Below are 18,111 nucleotides of genomic sequence, written 5' to 3' on the forward strand. Positions count from 1 at the left end.
ATTACTCTCTATTGAGATCTTTGTTATAAGTGGATATCCATTAGGCTTTTCCTGGTTGGGCAGGAGTATCAGACACAGCCTCTTTTCAACGTTATGGAATTGAATAAATGGTGCAAAGAAGTCTGTAAATGTAAACAATTTATAATAGAAGAAGATGACTTACATTCTGATGCTTCACTGGACAATATGACTTTTTCTAGCTGGGCGATAGCAATCCTCTCATCCTCGCTGCTTACAGGGATTTGGTCCGGTTTCCTCACGGTTTCATCTGTTTGAACAATCTGTGAATGTGTATACAAAAAGGTAATTGCTTCCCAGTTATTTTGTCTAGAACTGTCACTTGAACACATTAGAGTTATTTACTATAGGGGAGAGAATAAAGTTCAGAGTAATTAACAAACAAGTTACTTCCCTTTGGTAACACACTTTCTAATGGACATCCTATCAAACTGTGGATTTTTCACCTAATGACTCTTCCCAGGCGCCAAACTGGATTATGTATTTTTTTTTGCAATCACTTGTGGGCAGCACCAGCTGGTGCCATTAGCCCCTGGCGTGCCACCAGACAGGACAAAAAGGAGCTGCATATAGGTGCCATCCCTGCACACAGACGCCAGCTCACACCATCACAACACTGACAAATTAAGGATGTTGACAGTTTGCATCATTTTCCTCCGAACCTGATTACCCTTGGAAACTCCACCCTTCAAACAGGGCAGTCTGTGAGGAACATGCAATTTGATAGAGTATTCACCAGGAAGAGGGTTACGGAAAGTAAGTAATTTGCTCTGATTGACACTCCCTAGCACATATTCCTCATTTTGAGAATCAATGGCAAAGTAATTCCACCTCAAGAGGTGGGTATGAGGAAGTCGTGGGTATGAGGAATGGACTTTATAACAGAAAATCCTGCAGGACTGAGTCATCGAAATGATCCCCAAAGCTGCCCTCAGAGTCTATACAGTACTGCATGGTAAAAGTATGGATAGATGCCAATGTGACAGGTTGACAAATGTCCAACACAGGAACACACTGAGCCAGGGCTGTAATAGCCGCTATCACCCTGATAGAATGAGAAGGATCCTTTCTGGTCAAAGTGTAACACCGCCAAGGGCAAACCATTGCAACAACATCCATTTCTGTAACATATTTCCTTTATTTACACCAGCAAATCTGGCAAAGTGGTGAGAGTCCACTTGTGTGTAAAAACTGAGGTCCCGTGCTCACTGTACGACTGGATTTAAGCTAGCCTGGCTGATGAGGATTGATAACCTGAAACCGGTCCCAGGATGCTCGTTTCCATACCAGGGAGGACCTGGTTTGGCAGTTCGGGCAGGACCGTTCCCATAAGGAGCAGAGTCAAGACTGGTTTGCATTTGGCTGGGTCCAAACAGGGGTGGAGTGTTTAGCAAAAAAACGATGGATTAAACCCACATCTTACTACTTAATAATGAAGAGGGCAGGGATAAATGTGTGGAAGCCCTTTCATAAAAGCATCACAACTGGTGACCTGAATCAAAAATGGCTTATGAGATATACGAAGAAAAGACAAAAGGCCCAACAAGCAGCATTTAACAGTGCCCACAGCAAACTCTAGCTGGGTCAGGGACAACGCTAACAGGAAAATATCAGACAGCTTAGCCTGGAGAGGTTCAACCTGCTTGATAATTAAGATCATCCTCCGGAGTATAAACTTTGTGAGCAGTTGGTGTGCAGCCAAAATGACATTCACCACCTATGGTTAGGTGACCTAGGCTAATCCTAACTGTGTGTTCAAAATTGCTTCCAAGTAAGGTTGAACTTGTAGAGGTTGAAGGTAATACTTGGGAACATTACTAGTAAATTCTTGTCTGTGAAGTAGATCCAGCGTCAACTGAGTGGGTTGTTGGCACTGCTGGAGAGTGCTGGCTTTGATGAGCCAATTGTCCAGATAGGCAAATCCGTGGGCATTTTGTCTTCGCAGATATGCTGCAACCACTGCAGGCATTTTGTGAAAACTCAAGGTGGTGTAGTCACCCCGAATGGAAGCATTTTGAATTGATAGTGTTTGCCTGCTATGACAAATCATAGGTATTTGAGGTAAGTAGGGTGTATTGTTATGAGGACGTAGACGTCCTTTAGGTCTAGTGTCACCATAAAGCCGCCCTGTTGTAGAAGAGGAATGACATCCTGTAGCGTGACCACATGGAAGTGTTTGGATAGTATGCACTGGTTTAGAGGTCTGAGATCTAAGATTGATTTTAGAGACCCGTCCTTGGGAATCAGAAAGTATAGGTTGTATACTCCTTTACCTTGTTGTTGAAGAGGAACATGTTCTATGACCCCTTTGTGAAGAAGGGCTTGGACCTCTTGTTTGAGAAGTGTTAGATGTTCGTGTGATAGCCTGTGACTGCAAGGTGGAATGTTGGGCAGTGTGGTAATGAGCTCTAGATAATAGCCATGTTGGCCAGTACCCATTTGTCTGTGGTGATAGAATCCCAGAATGGGTGGAAAAACTGTAGTCTGCCCCAAACAGGTGTTGTGTGGTCGCGCGGGGTAGAATTGGGTAGACACTGTTTGGTAGTGGGTGTTGCTCCATGCGCGGAGGCACCACTGCCTCTTCCTCTGTTGTTACTTCCTCTGAAGGAACCTCTAAAATACTGCTTGTTTTTGTTGGTAAGTATCTGTGGAGGTGGATGTATATGCCCCTCTATAGGCTGGCTGACGAAAGGAGCCTCGAGGAAGTGGAAGTTTGTAATGCTCCCAACACCGTAGCTGTATCAGTCCAGCAGGCATATTTAAGACTGCCTGCTGGACCTCAGGTTTGAACCCAGAACACCGAAGCCATGCGTGCCTTCTGAGAAGGACACTGGTTTTAATGCCTCTGGCTGCTGTATCTGGTGTCTCGAGGGCACAGTGGATGGAGTCGTTTGTAATGGCCTGCCCCTCTGTGACAAGCTGCTGACCCCTTTTGCGATGTTCCTCCGTGAGGTACTGCAAGAGTTCCTCTATCCCATCCCAATGGGCTCTACAGTAGAGAGCAAGAAGGGCCTGTGAATGACAATATGCCAATGGTTGGTTGTTTGTGCTGCCACCCTCTTCCCAGCCACATATATGTGTTTGCTTTCTTTTTCAGGAGGGGTTATCCTCAGTAGCCTGACTGTTTGCCCTTTTATATGCAGTAGTTGCAACAATGGAGTCAGTTGGTACTTGACAGAAAATAAACAAGGAGTCGGAAGGCACAGCTTTATATTTTTGGTCCACCCAAGGGGAGATGACCCGGTCACGGACTGGCTCCTTAAAAATGTCCTCGGCAGGTCTCATCATGCCAGGAAGTATGGGCAAAAATTGGGTGGTCTTGTGTGTGGAAGAAAGGGAGTCAAATAGAAAGTCCTGTTCTAGAGATTCTTTGTGTAGCTCAACGTTATGAAAAGTCGCTGCTTTAGAGATAACCTGTCGGAAGGAAGTGTCATCCTCAGGAGGGGAGGAAAGAGCTGGATATAGGTCTGGTGGACCCTAGGGGGGCCTTGAGGTGAAACATCAAGTGGGACATGTGTTGGAGAGAGTGGGGGTGGACAGTGGGGATTGAGGCGGTGGGGATGGCGCTGGAGGAGGAGGCAGTGTATAAGGAGGATGGTAGGCAGGGCTGGTGGCCATGCCCTTTGTTTTCTTTCTTGGAGGAAAATGAAGATCAACTGCCTCCTCAAATGTTAATTTTCTCTTTGGAGGCGGAGAAGCAAGGATCCGACCAATTCCCTCCTGTATCTGAGTTTTCACCTGACGAATGTCCATTTTTTCCAGAATGGATTTGGCAGGAGATGTGGATGCTGGTGATGCTTTTGAGTCTTTCGGCTCTGAAGGTTTTGGTACAGAGGTGTTCAACTTAATAGTGGGATGCAGAATTGGTACTGAAGACCGGCAGGGTACCGAAGCTTGTTCTCAGTCCAAAGAGGTCGATGCTGAAAGCTTGGCTTTTGGAGAAATCTTCGGTGCCGGGCCAGAGGGCAGGGCTTCAAAAACAGCTTTTCGGATCAAACCATGGCCCGAAGGCAGTGGTGGTCTGGCAATGGGAATGCTGAAAATGTTTTGGTTGGCTTAGATGGCGGAGCAGGGGCTGGGGTCACAGTACTCACGTGCTGACCAGATGGTAGTTCCTGTATCTCCATATCTACCTCCAGGTCGGAACCAGAGCTTTCGTCGATAGAGAAAGCCTCCGCTTCCTCGGGGTCGGATCCTCATGAGCCTGTTCTTCACCAAAAAGGTCAGGAGTGTCTTCTGTGGCTTTCTGAGACATTTCCAGACAACGAGCCTTTCGATCCCAAAGGTTTTTCCGGACCGAAACACCTTACACTCGTCGCAGTCAGTTTCCTTATGGTCAGGCGAAAGGCACAGGTTGCACACGAGGTGCTGATCAGTGTGCAGGTATTTCGCGTGACAACACAGGCAAAACATGAAGGGTGTACATTCCATTAGAAATGCATTTTCGATGGAGGCGTTGACATGCAGGAAGGCAGGCCAGAGATGGGCGGTCAGTCGAAGCCTGAACCTACGAAATTAGATAGTAGCGCAGAAGTGGAAAGCGCGATCAAAAACAATACCATCAAGGACGGTAAAGAAACCAAAGAATTATACTGAATGGAGTAGAAATATGGAGTGGAGACACACACGTCCGAACCCAATGACTGAGAGGAAAGAATAAGTTACTTACCTTCAGTAACGATGTATCTGTAAGAGAAATATATTAGTTATAGATTCCTTACCTTAGAATTACCCCCAGGTGTCAGACTGAATCAGGAGAACTTTTCTTCAGCAGTTCCATTGCGCATCGGTAGGTGACATCACGGTGCCTACTTAGACCCCGCCCCTGCACGCTGACGTCAATTGATCGCCCACCCGGAAATCCTTCGTGCAGTCAAGGTAGAAAAACAGCGCACGTTTCAGGTCCAGATGGTGGAGTCCTCCTTGGAAGGGTGCGGAGTCAGGAAAAAGGTGGGCAGAGTAATAGTCTATCCAATGTGAAAAGGAGTGACAACTTTAGGTAGGAACGAGGGCCCTGTTCGAAGCACCACTTTGTCCGGATGCACTGAGAAGAAAGGGGGCTTAGAAGAAAGAGCCTGAAGCTCACTCACTGCAAGCAGTTGTGATGGCAACTAGAAAAGCAGTCTTCAGAGTGAGAAGCTGAAGAGGACATTTTTGAAAAGGCTCGAAGGGAGCGCACATAAGGTAAGTCAAAACAAGGTTCAAGTCCCACTGAGGAATTATGAAAGGAGATGGAGGAAAGAGATGATTAATGCCTTTAAAGAGCCTACTTACAATAGGAGACTTGAACAAAGAGGGTTGATCTGGTAGCCGAAGAAAAGCAGAAATGGCTGCCAGGTGTGCACCATATACAAAGCCAGCCTCCTACACATTTGAAGAATGAATAAGTGAGAAATGATTCTCTAGCAGAACTTGAAAGACCTAAGTTAGGAATATTGGCGTTACCGGTTCTTCCTCCCCTTACAAAAATTGAGTCTTGGTGTTTCCTATAAACCAAGAAGGCCCCACTAAACAATCTTTTATTTATTTATTATTATTGTTATAAAAAAGAAAAGACAAAAATCAATACAGTTATGCAATAACACAACGGCACAGCACCAATTCGAACCAAACCGGCCCGCCCTCCCTACCTCCCCCTACGGCGAATCAGAACCAGATCGCTCCAGTTGTAACATACAGTTCCTGCGATTAGGTATGCCTTATGTGACCCTGGCGTGCTCCTTTAGAGGAAGTGTGCATTCCCACCCGACACAGCTTAGCCGTGGTCATCCCGGTGTCTCGCACCCTCCCCAGTCAGTCAGGGATGTCCCCACTCTGCATGTCCATCCACCGTAATTAACAATATCTGAGACCCAACTTCCTCAAATTTTATCAGACTTTTCTAGCAGGCACTACCTGTGTATACCTCCCTCTCCACGAGCTTGCATCGTTCTATATTCATTTCCCATTCCCGAAATGGGGGAGGGGGGGAGGGGGGGGTTGGCTAGTCCCACTGCCCCATTTCTGGGCTATGTCTCACTTTGCCTCCATGCACCTCATGTTTACGAGTATCTTCTGATAGTGTGAGAAATCAGAGGGCTCCCATATCTCTAGCAGCGCCACCACTGAACACTCTTGAACCAGAGTTCCATCTCTGATCTTTCTCTAACCCAGAAAAGGTGCCCCTGGTAGTACCAAACAGCATAGTCTTCTCCTGAGAGGTTGAGCTGGGTTCAGAGATGGGTTTGAATCAAATGTGACTGAAAATGTGCACATTTTCAGCCACATTTGATTGTAGAAATTTTTAAAATTTGTATATGAATTCATGATCTTATGATGTATTATGAAAAGTACTATGATAAACAATTTTGCAATTTTCTTCGATTTTAACCTGAATGATACAGATTAATGGTTTAGTCTTTTATTAATTTTGTGTGACTATAAATATAATATACTCCAACTGACCAATAACCGGTCAACATCAATATATGTTGATGGAATATTATGAAAAAGCTATTGTGGGAAAATGTTAACTTCACCTCGAGGTGAGCAAGGAAGCAATTCCTTTTGGTTTAGGTACCCTCACACACCCTAGTGGTGTCATGCTTCATCATTAAAAACACAGGCAATCAGCAAAGAAAACTCCTAGAATGGGAGCAGCGATGGGTTTATCAGTTGAAAACCCATGAAACAGGTCTCAACGATTCCATACCCTGGAATCAACTTAACAAGTAGAGATCTCTTGTTCACATTAAGGATTATCTAATGTCACTAAAACTATAGGGTACACCTTAGATCTAAGACCTATCGATCTGATAAAAACTAGATGTAACAACATCAACCGGGGTATCCCTTGTGTTATGGAACATATAATTCATAAATGTAGAAACATGAAATTGTGAGACACAAAAAAAACCCCAAAGATAGGCACACAAAACCGCACGACAAAACCCTATCATCTTGAAATACAAATATATCTGTATGGTGCAATTGACGATATTCCTGTATTATAAAACATTGTATGTCTGCACCCCTTCTAAAAAACTGTCTCTGAGTCTCTATAGCCGATTATGGTACCTTAAGGTACATGGTTTAAATATAAACTGGAAATTCAGCCTTCGCAATCATCACGACTCGAAGGGATTAAACTACACCTCCCTTTGTTCATTAGCTTTTGAACTACGAATTTTGCCAAACCCTGATTGGACGAGGTATCCGATCACGTGTCTCACATACACGAGATAGTCTCTATAGCTGATTACGGTACCTCAAGGTACATGGGTTAAATATAAACTGGAAATTCAGCCTTCACAATCATCACGACTCGAAGGAATTAAACTACATCTCCCTTTGTTCATTAGCTTTTGAACTACGAACTTTGCCAAACCCTGATTGGACGAGGTATCCGATCACGTGTCTCACATACACGAGAAAGATAAATGCATACCGTTCCCCTTAGAAATGAGATTGGGGTCATATATTTTTAAGTTGGAGATAATATAAGGACAAGTGTGTACCTCTTTCCGTATTTAGCCAACTTAACACAAATTGTCTAAACCTTACTACCGCCTTAGACGGGATCATACGCTGACGTGAAACATCACGTGACATAACTGACCAATCCCGTCAGCTTACACCAAACGCGGAAGTATAAACCTACCGTCCAAACGATACACGGTGCGAAACGCCGGGGATCGAGACCAAGTAGGTGGACAGTTGGGGAAGGACTCTTGACGAAGTAAGTGGGGAGATAGAGCGGGATATATTATTTTCGCTTGTAGAGATTATCATCCTCACAGAGAGAGATGTTGATCCATAGAGTATCTCTACATTTCTATAAAGACTGCTTCCATATATTTCCTCTCTTCCTCACACTCGGGGGTTCCTACAAAAGAGTGTGACTACAGAGCTACCCCCAAATAGCCCTACGATCCCCTGAGAAACGGATCCCATTCGAAAATCGGGTAAGAGAGAGTGCATGTGTGTAAAATGTCACAGCAACAGCACACAGTGCTCTATTAGTAATAACGCATGGTTAAGACAGTACCATGTTTAATCACAGATATGTGAGAATGTTGAGTGTGAGTGGTACATAGGAGAGTGTTTTTATATTGATAGTGAACACTAACTGGCATGAAAATACAGTTAGGATGCGAGCGATTTCGCCACCGCACAATATATCTGGCACGCTGACTAAGTGTACAGATACAGGTATGAGTGGCACATGGATGGAGATAGTTGTACACCACCTGGCCTTATGATCACCTGACACATGTAGGTGTTATATATCGTAAACACGAATATGGGAACGACTACTAAGAAAACCCACAAGTACAAGTTGTTTGTTGTTTGTTTTCTTTTGTTTTCTCTTTTTCAGATGGAATACAAAGCATGACAGATTAATTAATCAGTCACTTTTTCAAGGAGCAGCTACTCTGCCCTTGCGTTAATAAACAGGTTAGGGATTCCCTTCCTCTGTTATCCAGGGTGGCCTTCTGTTTGCCCTGAAGAAAGTCCTGGACCTTTACGGCCGCACACGGACTGCAACATGTTGGCACTAGGGTCATAGGACCATAATTATCCTACAAAGACCCTAATTGAGATATTTTAGTATCCCAGACAGACCCGTAAATAAAGGGATACTAGGAATCTGTCTGAGGTTTTTTAATTTTCTAGCCCCCCTGGTCTATAACATCTTCAAAGAGCTCCCAACATTGTGGTTGAGCCCACCCTGACTTTTAGGCGTCGGGGTGACCCGATGATGAAGCATGACACCACTAGGGTGTGTGAGGGTACCTAAACCAAAAGGAATTGCTTCCTTGCTCACCTATTGGTGAAGTTAACATTTTCCCACAATAGCTTCGTCATAATATTCCATCAACATATATTGATGTTGACCGATTATTGGTCAGTTGGAGTAAATTTATAGTGACATTGATTATATAGGGAGGTATTACTCTGACCTAGAATCCTCTCCACCCTTGTGGCAAATGAAAAGTGTTTTTCAATAGCCTTTTGTGTATACAACACTATAAATATAATATATCTTTGTATGTTGAGGTTTCGTGTATATACTTTTGCACAGTTGCACTTTTATTCATCTCGGTTTCTCCTTTGGGGAGCTCTTTTCTGTTTTTGTCTGTGCGACCCTGTCCCCTTAGTTTGCTGAGGGGTTTCTCCCTTTTGTTTTATGATTCACACAATGTCTCCAGACATAAAAAGCTATCTTAGTTTATCTTCAACCAGGAATAAAAATGCCAGAGGAAATCCTAGACATCTTTTGCTTCTTTTACGTTTTGCAGTAGGATCTCTTTTGAAGTGCTCTTCAACAAGGTTCTAAACTTGAATCTATTCGGACCTCGATTCCTTCAGAGCTGTTATGATGATCCTGTCTCTCAAGGATAACCATAAAGTATATTTACTCACTCACATAACAGTAACTAACAATATATTTCTACTGTACATGCTACACCAGCAAGTCTTCTGGTGCCGGTCCAACATAAAAGACTTGTATTACCATCAGTTGGGGGCCTGAACGGAAAAAGATCTGCCCCATCTAATATCACTTAAAGTAGGGTCTATAAACCAAGTGAAGATATATACTTCTCAGGCCCCTGCCAGTTGTGAAGACATGAATTCGAGCAGCTAGGTAGAAGAGGCACACATGATAGCATGATCATTGCTGAAGGATAAAATATAATCTGCCTGGGACACTGCCCACAAGGCCCACTGCCCACAAGTCTTGAAGTCCAATGACTTGTGTGGTGGTATAGTTTCAAAAGAAATCCCAGTATCTACACAGTAAAAAAGGGAACGAAAATTAGTAAGAAAAACCAGAAGCTCTGGATCAGTGCATCAGTGAGAAGAGAAGAAAATGGGTCTGAGGTCACTGGGGTCCAGTGGTGCTTTTTAAAGACCCATTGCCCCACTTTCAGGGTTGTCTCATAGATCTGTGGCAGGACCTAGATGGTGCTGATAGATTGCTTTAAAACGTTCTGGATCCATCCTGATGCCTCTGGAAAGGTTCCTATAAGGAATCAGTAGGAAGGAGTATTCATTAAATGATTTATTTTCTAAATTACCGACTCCACCTCAGTGCAACTTAATCGCTGTAATCACAGCACTTTTGAAAACCGCCTTTCCTGCCTTGGAAGGTGCAATGATGTACTCTTTTCTATTTGCATTGCACCAAGTCAGCAGATAACCCTCAAATGGACTCAGGTTTCTGCTTGCCCCAGTTTAATTCTAGGCTCATGGAGCCAGTGGTGCAGCTGCATGTATCTGAAGAGTTCTGATTTGGAAAGCTCAAACTCATCCTTCAAGTGTTTAAAGGTTTAATTTCTCCATGATAAAACATGCCTCAATGTTTTTGCATTCACAGTTTACCCATTTCCTGCACTCTACAAGGGTGAAGTCTAAATACATCTTTCACTGAATGTGTTTTAAGCTAAATGTGCTTTTCAGTGTGTAATTACCAGTATATTTATAAATACCAGACTGTGAATCTACACACATTTAAAAGCAATACAAAAATTAATTGATTTATTAATAAGACTGTTAACCTACTTTATTAGAAGGTGTAAACTCTTGAATTTTTACTTCTGATAAAATCTTCCTGATAGCTTCTTCAGAACTTTCCTATAAGAAAGAGAAAAGTTCATTATTAACATATTAAGGACTCTAGCAACTGAATATAGATCAGACTCGTATGATCATCCTGTACAATTACATACAATATGTATAGATTTCTTTATAAAGCTCGCCACACATGATTGTCAGTGGATCAGATGAGTGACAACCAAGTAATTGCAGCATGAGGGAGGAGCAGCTGATTGAACAGTATGAATGTGATTATTGACACTTTTCACTATGTAAATCTTCTCCCAGTGTGACATCCCTCAATGAGCTCCCCAAGATGGTGTTTCACTAGGAGCTGGAACAAGAAGACATATAGTAAGTACCACATAAGAATTGGAAGAACAAGTTACTTACCTTCGGTAACGATGTATCTGTAAGAAACATTAGTTAGTTAGATTCCTCACCTTAGAATATCCCCAGGCGTCAGACTGGATCCGGAAGATTTTTCGTCAGCAATACCCCTTGCGCATCGCTAGGCGTCGTCTGCGGCTCCGCGTCCGTCGTCGGCGTCGTGTGCCGGAATGACGTCGTCGGAGTACTTAGACGCCGCCCTCGCGCGCTGACGTCAGTTCTTGTACATAGCTTTCCGCGCCAGGAACGCGGAGCCATGCAAAGACCGACACTGGTGCCAAAAATAAAATCTAGGGGCCTGAAAAGGATAACCTTAACCCTAGATGTCAGTCCGCAGAACGGGGAGGATGGGTGGGTCGGTGAGGAATCTAACTAATGTTTCTTACAGATACATGGTTACCGAAGGTAAGTAACTTGTTCATCTGAAAGAAACACGTTAGTTAGATTCCTCACCTTAGAATAGATACCCAAGCAATACCATCCCCGGTGGTGGGTCTGTGAACCAAGATCACACCAGAAAGTCCTGGAGGACAGAACGGCCAAAGAAGCCATCCCTCCGGACTTGGCTGTCAAGGCAATAATGCCTGGCAAACGTGTGTAGCGAAGCCCACGTCGCTGCCTGACAGATGTCCTGCAAAGGGACACCCCGTCTCAAAGCAGTAGTAGCCGCTGTGGCCCGAGTAGAGTGGGCGCGCAGCCCAACAGGAGGGTCCTTTTTTGCCAAGGAGTAACAAATTTTGATGCACAAAACGACCCACCGAGAGATGGTCCGTTTGTGCACAGCTTTCCCCTTCTTAGCACCCACGTATCCAACGAAAAGTTGGTCGTCCACCCGGAACTGCTTTGTGCGGTCCAAATAAAAGGAGAGCGCACGTTTTGGGTCCAGACGGTGGAGCCTCTCTTCCTCTTTGGAAGGATGCGGAGGCGGAAAGAAGGTGGGCAAGGTGACAGACTGCCCAAGATGAAATGGAGTCACCACTTTCGGAAGAAAGGAGGGACGAGGCCGAAGGACAACCTTGTCCGGATGAACGGAGAGAAAAGGAGGCTTTGAAGATAAAGCCTGGAGCTCACTCACCCGTCTAGCCGAGGTGATGGCTACCAGAAAAGCAGTCTTAAGCGTCAGCAGACGAAGAGGACAATTATGAAGAGGCTAAAAGGGAGCGCACATTAGAAATGTGAGAACAAGATTCAAGTCCCACTGAGGCATTACAAAAGGGACAGGAGGGAACGTGTGAGTAATGCCTTTTAGAAAGCGTGTAACTACAGGGGACTTGAAAAGAGAAGGCTGATCAGGAAGCCGCAAGAAGGCAGAGATGGCAGCAAGATAACCTTTCAGGGTGCCCAGGGCAGAGCCCTGCCGGGCCAAAGAAAGAAGAAACAGTAGAACCTCAGAAAGAGGGGCGGAAAGGGGATCCACAGCCTTTGCTGTGCACCATGCCACAAATTTGTTCCACCGGCAGGCGTATACCGTCTTTGTGGAGGGACGCCTGGCTGCCAGAATGATATCACAGACTTCAGAAGGCAAGTCAAATGGCATCAACTGCCGCCGCTCAATCTCCACGCATGGAGGTGGAGGCTGGACAGGTTCGGGTGGAGGACCGTCCCCTGCTGCTGCGACAGAAGATCCTCCCGAAGGGGCAGACGTATCGGAGGATCGGTCAACATACTGAGTAGCTCGGGATACCAGTACCTTCGTGCCCAATCCGGAGCCACCAAGATGACTTGGGCCCGGTCGTGCCTGATCTTCTTCAGCACTCTGGGCAGAAGTGGTATAGGCGGAAAGGCATACAACAGACCGCAACTCCACTCGTGACGAAAAGCGTCGCCGAGCGAGTGCCGCCTTGGAAATTCCAACGCGCAGAACTGCTGACATTGCGCGTTCTCTTCGGTGGCGAATAGATCTAACCAAGGCTCTCCCCACTGCTGAAAGAGACCTTGCGCCACTTCGGAGTTCAGACGCCATTCGTGATCCATCATGCACCGGCGGCTGAGTTCGTCTGCTCTGGCGTTCAGAGAGCCCGCCAGATGTTGAACCACTAGGGTGACGCCCTGGTGTTCCAGCCATGTCCAGAGGCGCAGAGCCTCCTGACAAAGGGTCCACGACCCCACCCCGCCCTGTTTGTTGCAATACCACATGGCGGTGGTGTTGTCCGTGAACACCTGCACGACACTTCCCCTGACAGAGGGAAGGAAGGCTTTCAGTGCAAGTCGGATCGCTCTCAACTCCAACAGGTTGATGTGGAGACGAGACTCCGCCGGAGACCAGAGGCCTCTGATCTCCGCCTCTCCCATATGGCCACCCCATCCCAGGAGGGACGCATCCGTCACTACGACATGCTCCGGTTGGGGAAGGGAGAGGCTCTTGCCCTTGACCCAATCGCGGTCCGTGAGCCACCACTGCAACTGCTGTGCAGTGCCCTCCGAGATCAAGACATGGTCAGACAGGTTGCCGTGATGCTGGGCCCACTGAAACTTCAGGTCCCACTGCAGAGCCCGCATGCGCCGCCTGGCGTGATGCACTAGTAGGATGCAGGAGGCCATCAGCCCCAGAAGCCGCAACACTAGCCTGACCGGAACCCAGGATAGAGGCCGAAAGATGGGAATCAGGGCCCGTATATCCCGGACCCGCTGTTCCGGTGGATGGACCCGGAACTGCGCCGAATCGAGAACCGCTCCGATGAAGAGGAGCTTCTGAGAGGGACTCAGGTGTGACTTCGGCACGTTGATGGAAAATCCCAGCAAATGCAGGAGATCCGCCGTAGTCTGGAGGTGGGAGACGACTGTCTGGGGCGAGCCCGCCTTCAACAACCAGTCGTCGAGATAGGGGAAGACTGGAACCCCTGATCTGCGCAGATGAGCTGCGACCACCGCCATCACTTTCGTGAACACCCGAGGGGCACTGGTGAGGCCGAAGGGGAGCACGGTAAACTGAAAGTGCTCTGGGCCCACCGTGAACCGCAGGTAACGCCAGTGGGCCGGCAGGACGGGGATGTGGAAATATGCGTCCTGCAAGTCCAACGCTACCATCCAGTCTCCAGGGTCTAGGGCAGCTAGAACCTGAGCCAAAGTTAACATCTTGAACCTTTCCTTCCGGAGGAAGGCATTGACGTTCCGGAGGTCCAAGATAGGGCGTAGGCCCCCTTTGCCCTTCTTGGGAACCAGAAAGTAGTGGGAATAACAACCACAACCTACTTCTGGGCTCGGAACGCGCTCGACGGCCCCCTTGGCCAAGAGGGCCGAAACTTCCTCGTGGAGAAGATTCAAATGATTCCCCGAGATATGGTGGTGCTGCGGTGGCATGGCCGGAGGGGTCGTCTCGAAGGGGAGGGAGTAGCCCCTTCGGACGATTGGCAGCACCCACCTGTCCGATGTGATGGACCGCCAGTGGAGCAGGTGATGGCGAACTCTGCCGCCCACTTGCGTGGAATGGGCCTGAAAGCTCGGACTAGGAAGGCTTTGAGGCGGATGCTGCCGGGGTGGATGTGGGCTGACCTCGTCCTCCTCCAGAACCGCCTCGGCGTAAACCACGTCCGCGACCGTGCGCAGGTTGGTTCTGCGGCTGGTGGCTAGGCGCACGTGAGGAGGCACCCCTTCCTTGGCCACGAAAGGGGCGAAAGGCGGAAGTTTGCGACCGCGGGGCCGAGAGGCCCAAGGACTTGGCCGTAGCCCGGGAGTCCTTAAAGCGATTCAGCGCACTGTCCGCTTTCTCGCCAAAAAGGCGAGTGCCATCAAAGGGCATGTCCATGAGAGTGCTCTGGACATCGCCCGAAAATGACGTGGACCGCAGCCAGGCGTGACGTCTAAGCGCCACCGTGGTAGAAATGGCCCTACCCAGCGAGTCCGTGGTGTCAAGCCCACATCGTATAGCATGTCGCGCGGCATCCCTCCCATCGGCCAGAGCCTGGGTAAGTCGTGTTCGGACCTCCTCCGGACACAGGGGCAGCGCATCCTCCACCGCATCCCACAGAGAGTGGGAATAACGGTCCAAGAGACAAGCGGTGTTCAAAGACCGCAGGCCCAAACTAAGGGAGGAGAACAGCTTCTTGCCAAACTGTTCCAGTCTCTTGGAATCCCGGTCTGGCGGGGCGGTCGGGAAAGAGGATTGGGAGGTGGAGGCCTGGATAACCAGGCTCTCAGGGATAGGGTGTTGGGACAGAAAACTGGGGTCGCCCGGAGCAGGGCGGTGGCACCTGGCGACGTTCCTGTCCACAGGAGGAACCGTGGAGGGCTTGGACCAGGTGCCCTGCAGAACGTCAATGAGGGCCTCATTGAATTGCAGCAGAGGCTCAGTGGAGCTTGCTGCAGACTGAAGCACCTCAGTAAGGACGTTAGTCCTCACAGCCACGGCAGGCAGCTCGACCCCAAGGGCTGCGGCCGCCTTGCGCAGCACCACGGAGAAAGCAGCGCCCTCCTCCAAAGCCACAGTCGGAGGAGAGACAAATCCAGTGTCTGGAGAGGTATCCAGGCCACTGGCCTCCCCCAGTTCATCTGCCCAGTCCTGGGACAGTTGAGCCTGAACGGCCATAGGATCCTCGGATCCCTCCCAGTTGTCCCCATCATCCGATTCCTGGTATACAGGAGAAAGTAACGGAGCCGGGTGGTAGACATAATGTGTCTCTAGCGGCGCCGATCGCGGCGTCCATCGACGCCGTACCGGCGCCGGGCCCGGAGTGGGACTGAACCGGTGCTCGACGTCGAGCGAAGTCGACGTCGGGGGTGGTACCGGTGTCGACGCCGGCGGAGGAGGCGTGACGAGGTCGACCGGCGTCGGCGGGGACTCGAGAACGGGTCCCTCGGGCGCTTGCGGCGTCGAGGCCGGAGCTGTCAACGGCGCCGGAGCCGGCAGGCAAGGCAGCCCAGTCGGGTCCGCGGGGCCCGAAGGCGCACCAGCGGGCGCCGACGGCGGAGCCAGGTTCCTCATGGCCGAGAGGAAGGCACTGACTTCCGCCGGCGTCGCGTCAGTCCCAGGGACCGGAGGGTATGGGGACGTGCGCGGCGCCTGCGGCTCCGCCGGAGCCGCGGGGGTGGAACCACCCTGACCCTCGGCCGAGTCGCGCGACCGGCGAGGGGAGTCCGAAGAGCGGTGTCGCCTCTTGGACTTCTTGGAATGCTTCGACTTACCCGACGACCGATGGTGACGTCGGCTGCGGCTCCGCGACCGATCCTTGGACCTCCTCCTGGACCGGGATCGAGAGGCGCGTGGAGCCGAGTGGCGAATCTCGAGAAGCTTACGGGACCGCTCCCGTCTAGCCTTCGAGGTCAGGTCCTTGCAGTCCGAGCACGACTCTGCGTCGTGATCGAGGCCCAAGCAGTAAAGGCACCGGCGGTGATGGTCCGTAACCGACATCAAGCGGTTACAGTCAGCACAGGCTTTAAAACCAGGCATCCTACCGGCACCGGAGTCGATTGACAGGATCAAAAAGTTAGTCAAAAATTGACTAAAGGGGTAGCTCTCCCGGATCTGCGCTTACTGGCGCGGAAAAAAGAAGAACTGACGTCAGCGCGCGAGGGCGGCGTCTAAGTACTCCGACGACGTCATTCCGGCGCACGACGCCGATGAGGGACGCGGAGCCGCAGACGACGCCTAGCGACGCGCAAGGGGTATTGCTGACGAAAAATCTTCCGGATCCAGTCTGACGCCTGGGGATATTCTAAGGTGAGGAATCTAACTAACGTGTTTCTTTCAGATAGGGTTATTTATAAAGTCATTTAATGTGGTTAGAGCAGTGTGCAGAAGCATGTACATATTCTAGTTAGGGGCAGTTATAAACAGAGAAAGGGGAACAAAGCCGATACCCTAACCAGTTTCCCCATTTCATGCGCTGTTTTGCACTTGCTATTCTAATACTGCCATAATCTTGCTGGATTTGTGCTTATCTATCATTCAATGTGTGCTTATCTATCATTCAAGAAAGCATGTCTCAAACTTCTCACAATTTTGAGTCACAGGATGTTAACATCAAGAGTCATACAGAGTAGAAGTCGGTAACAGTGCCACTACTGGTGTGGTAACAGTTACCAAGGGGACAGACATCACCGGGGATGGACCTGCCAGAATTAAGACGACCGGAGGCCCTGGTGGTGCTATGGGGACCTAAGACGTGCCAGAGGCAGTCAGAAACAGGTTGAAAATTTGCTGCATTTCCTCCTTGCCTGCAGGATCGACAACAGAAATGAAAACTCAGTTAATGGTTGGACCAACCGAGGAATCAGTGCAGCGGCCAGATACCTTGAAGGAGTGCGATCGACATCATGACGCCCTTGCGTCTTCTCTCTGGAGTCAGAGTGGCATAATGGGGCCAAATCCTGCTTTGCTTTCTTATGCTTGCTCTTGGACTTCGACTTACCAAAGGCCTTTGAGGATGAGCTTAACAGTCGACGATGTGGTCTCGAGACCGGGACAGCGTCTGAGCCCACCGCTTGCAGCATGAGCGGGACATGTACGAGGGTTGCAACTTCTTTTTGAGTTCAACGGCATACATCACCTCCTGGTCTCGGATTGCTTTCTGGTGCATGAGGTTGCACTAACTGCAAAACTTAGAGTGCATTCCCAAGTACAGTCACTAATGGCACACCTCACGTGGGCACATTACTGACATCTGTTTCCTGCGGTTGTTGCATGGCTTGAAACCTGTTTTTGGTTGGGAGATTGTTACCCGCACACTGCGAAATTGGCATAAAACTAAGAAAAAACAGAAGCAGAGCCTGGGTTACACGTTGGAAAGCAGGCAGAGAAAGGAACTGACATCAGAGTGCAGGGATGAAACTTATATGCTGCTCCACTCTGTCACTTTCGGGGCAGTGTGGAGTCAGCTTAGAGCTGTATGACGCCACCTAGCAGCACTAGCAGCACCCTATGAAACGTTTTCTGGATCCAGTATCGCACCAGTGGAGTATTTTATATTTAATCTGCATTTAAAAATGTCCATCAGAATCAAAATGCTTGTATTCATAATTTTAAAAAAACGACTTCTCTGTCACAAGGACTTTGAGTAACAGTGAGTGAGCCTCGTGTTTAAGATGTCTTGAAAACGTCAACGCAATTGCAGGTCATGATAGCTAAAGTAAAGCACATAAGAACATTCACATTGAAACTGCAATACTATCAAAGTGGCCTGGGGGAAC

The 18,111-nt window shown here is 48.4% G+C and overlaps 1 protein-coding gene across 2 annotated transcripts in view; it reads right to left on the bottom strand.

Annotated features, from left to right (window-relative positions):
- Positions 1-18,111, bottom strand: part of UBA6 (ubiquitin like modifier activating enzyme 6) — a 658,681-nt gene that overhangs the window by 159,620 nt on the left and 480,950 nt on the right. For both annotated transcript variants that reach the window (XM_085636514.1, XM_085636515.1), the window contains 2 exons: positions 10,564-10,635; positions 164-281 (listed from right to left, as the gene is read on the bottom strand). In XM_085636514.1, the coding sequence (XP_085492640.1) occupies positions 164-281; positions 10,564-10,635 (190 nt within the window). The remainder of the gene's footprint in view (positions 1-163; positions 282-10,563; positions 10,636-18,111) is intronic.

This window comes from Triturus cristatus, chromosome 2_1 (assembly GCF_964204655.1).
Source record: "Triturus cristatus chromosome 2_1, aTriCri1.1, whole genome shotgun sequence".
NCBI lineage: Eukaryota > Metazoa > Chordata > Amphibia > Caudata > Salamandridae > Triturus > Triturus cristatus.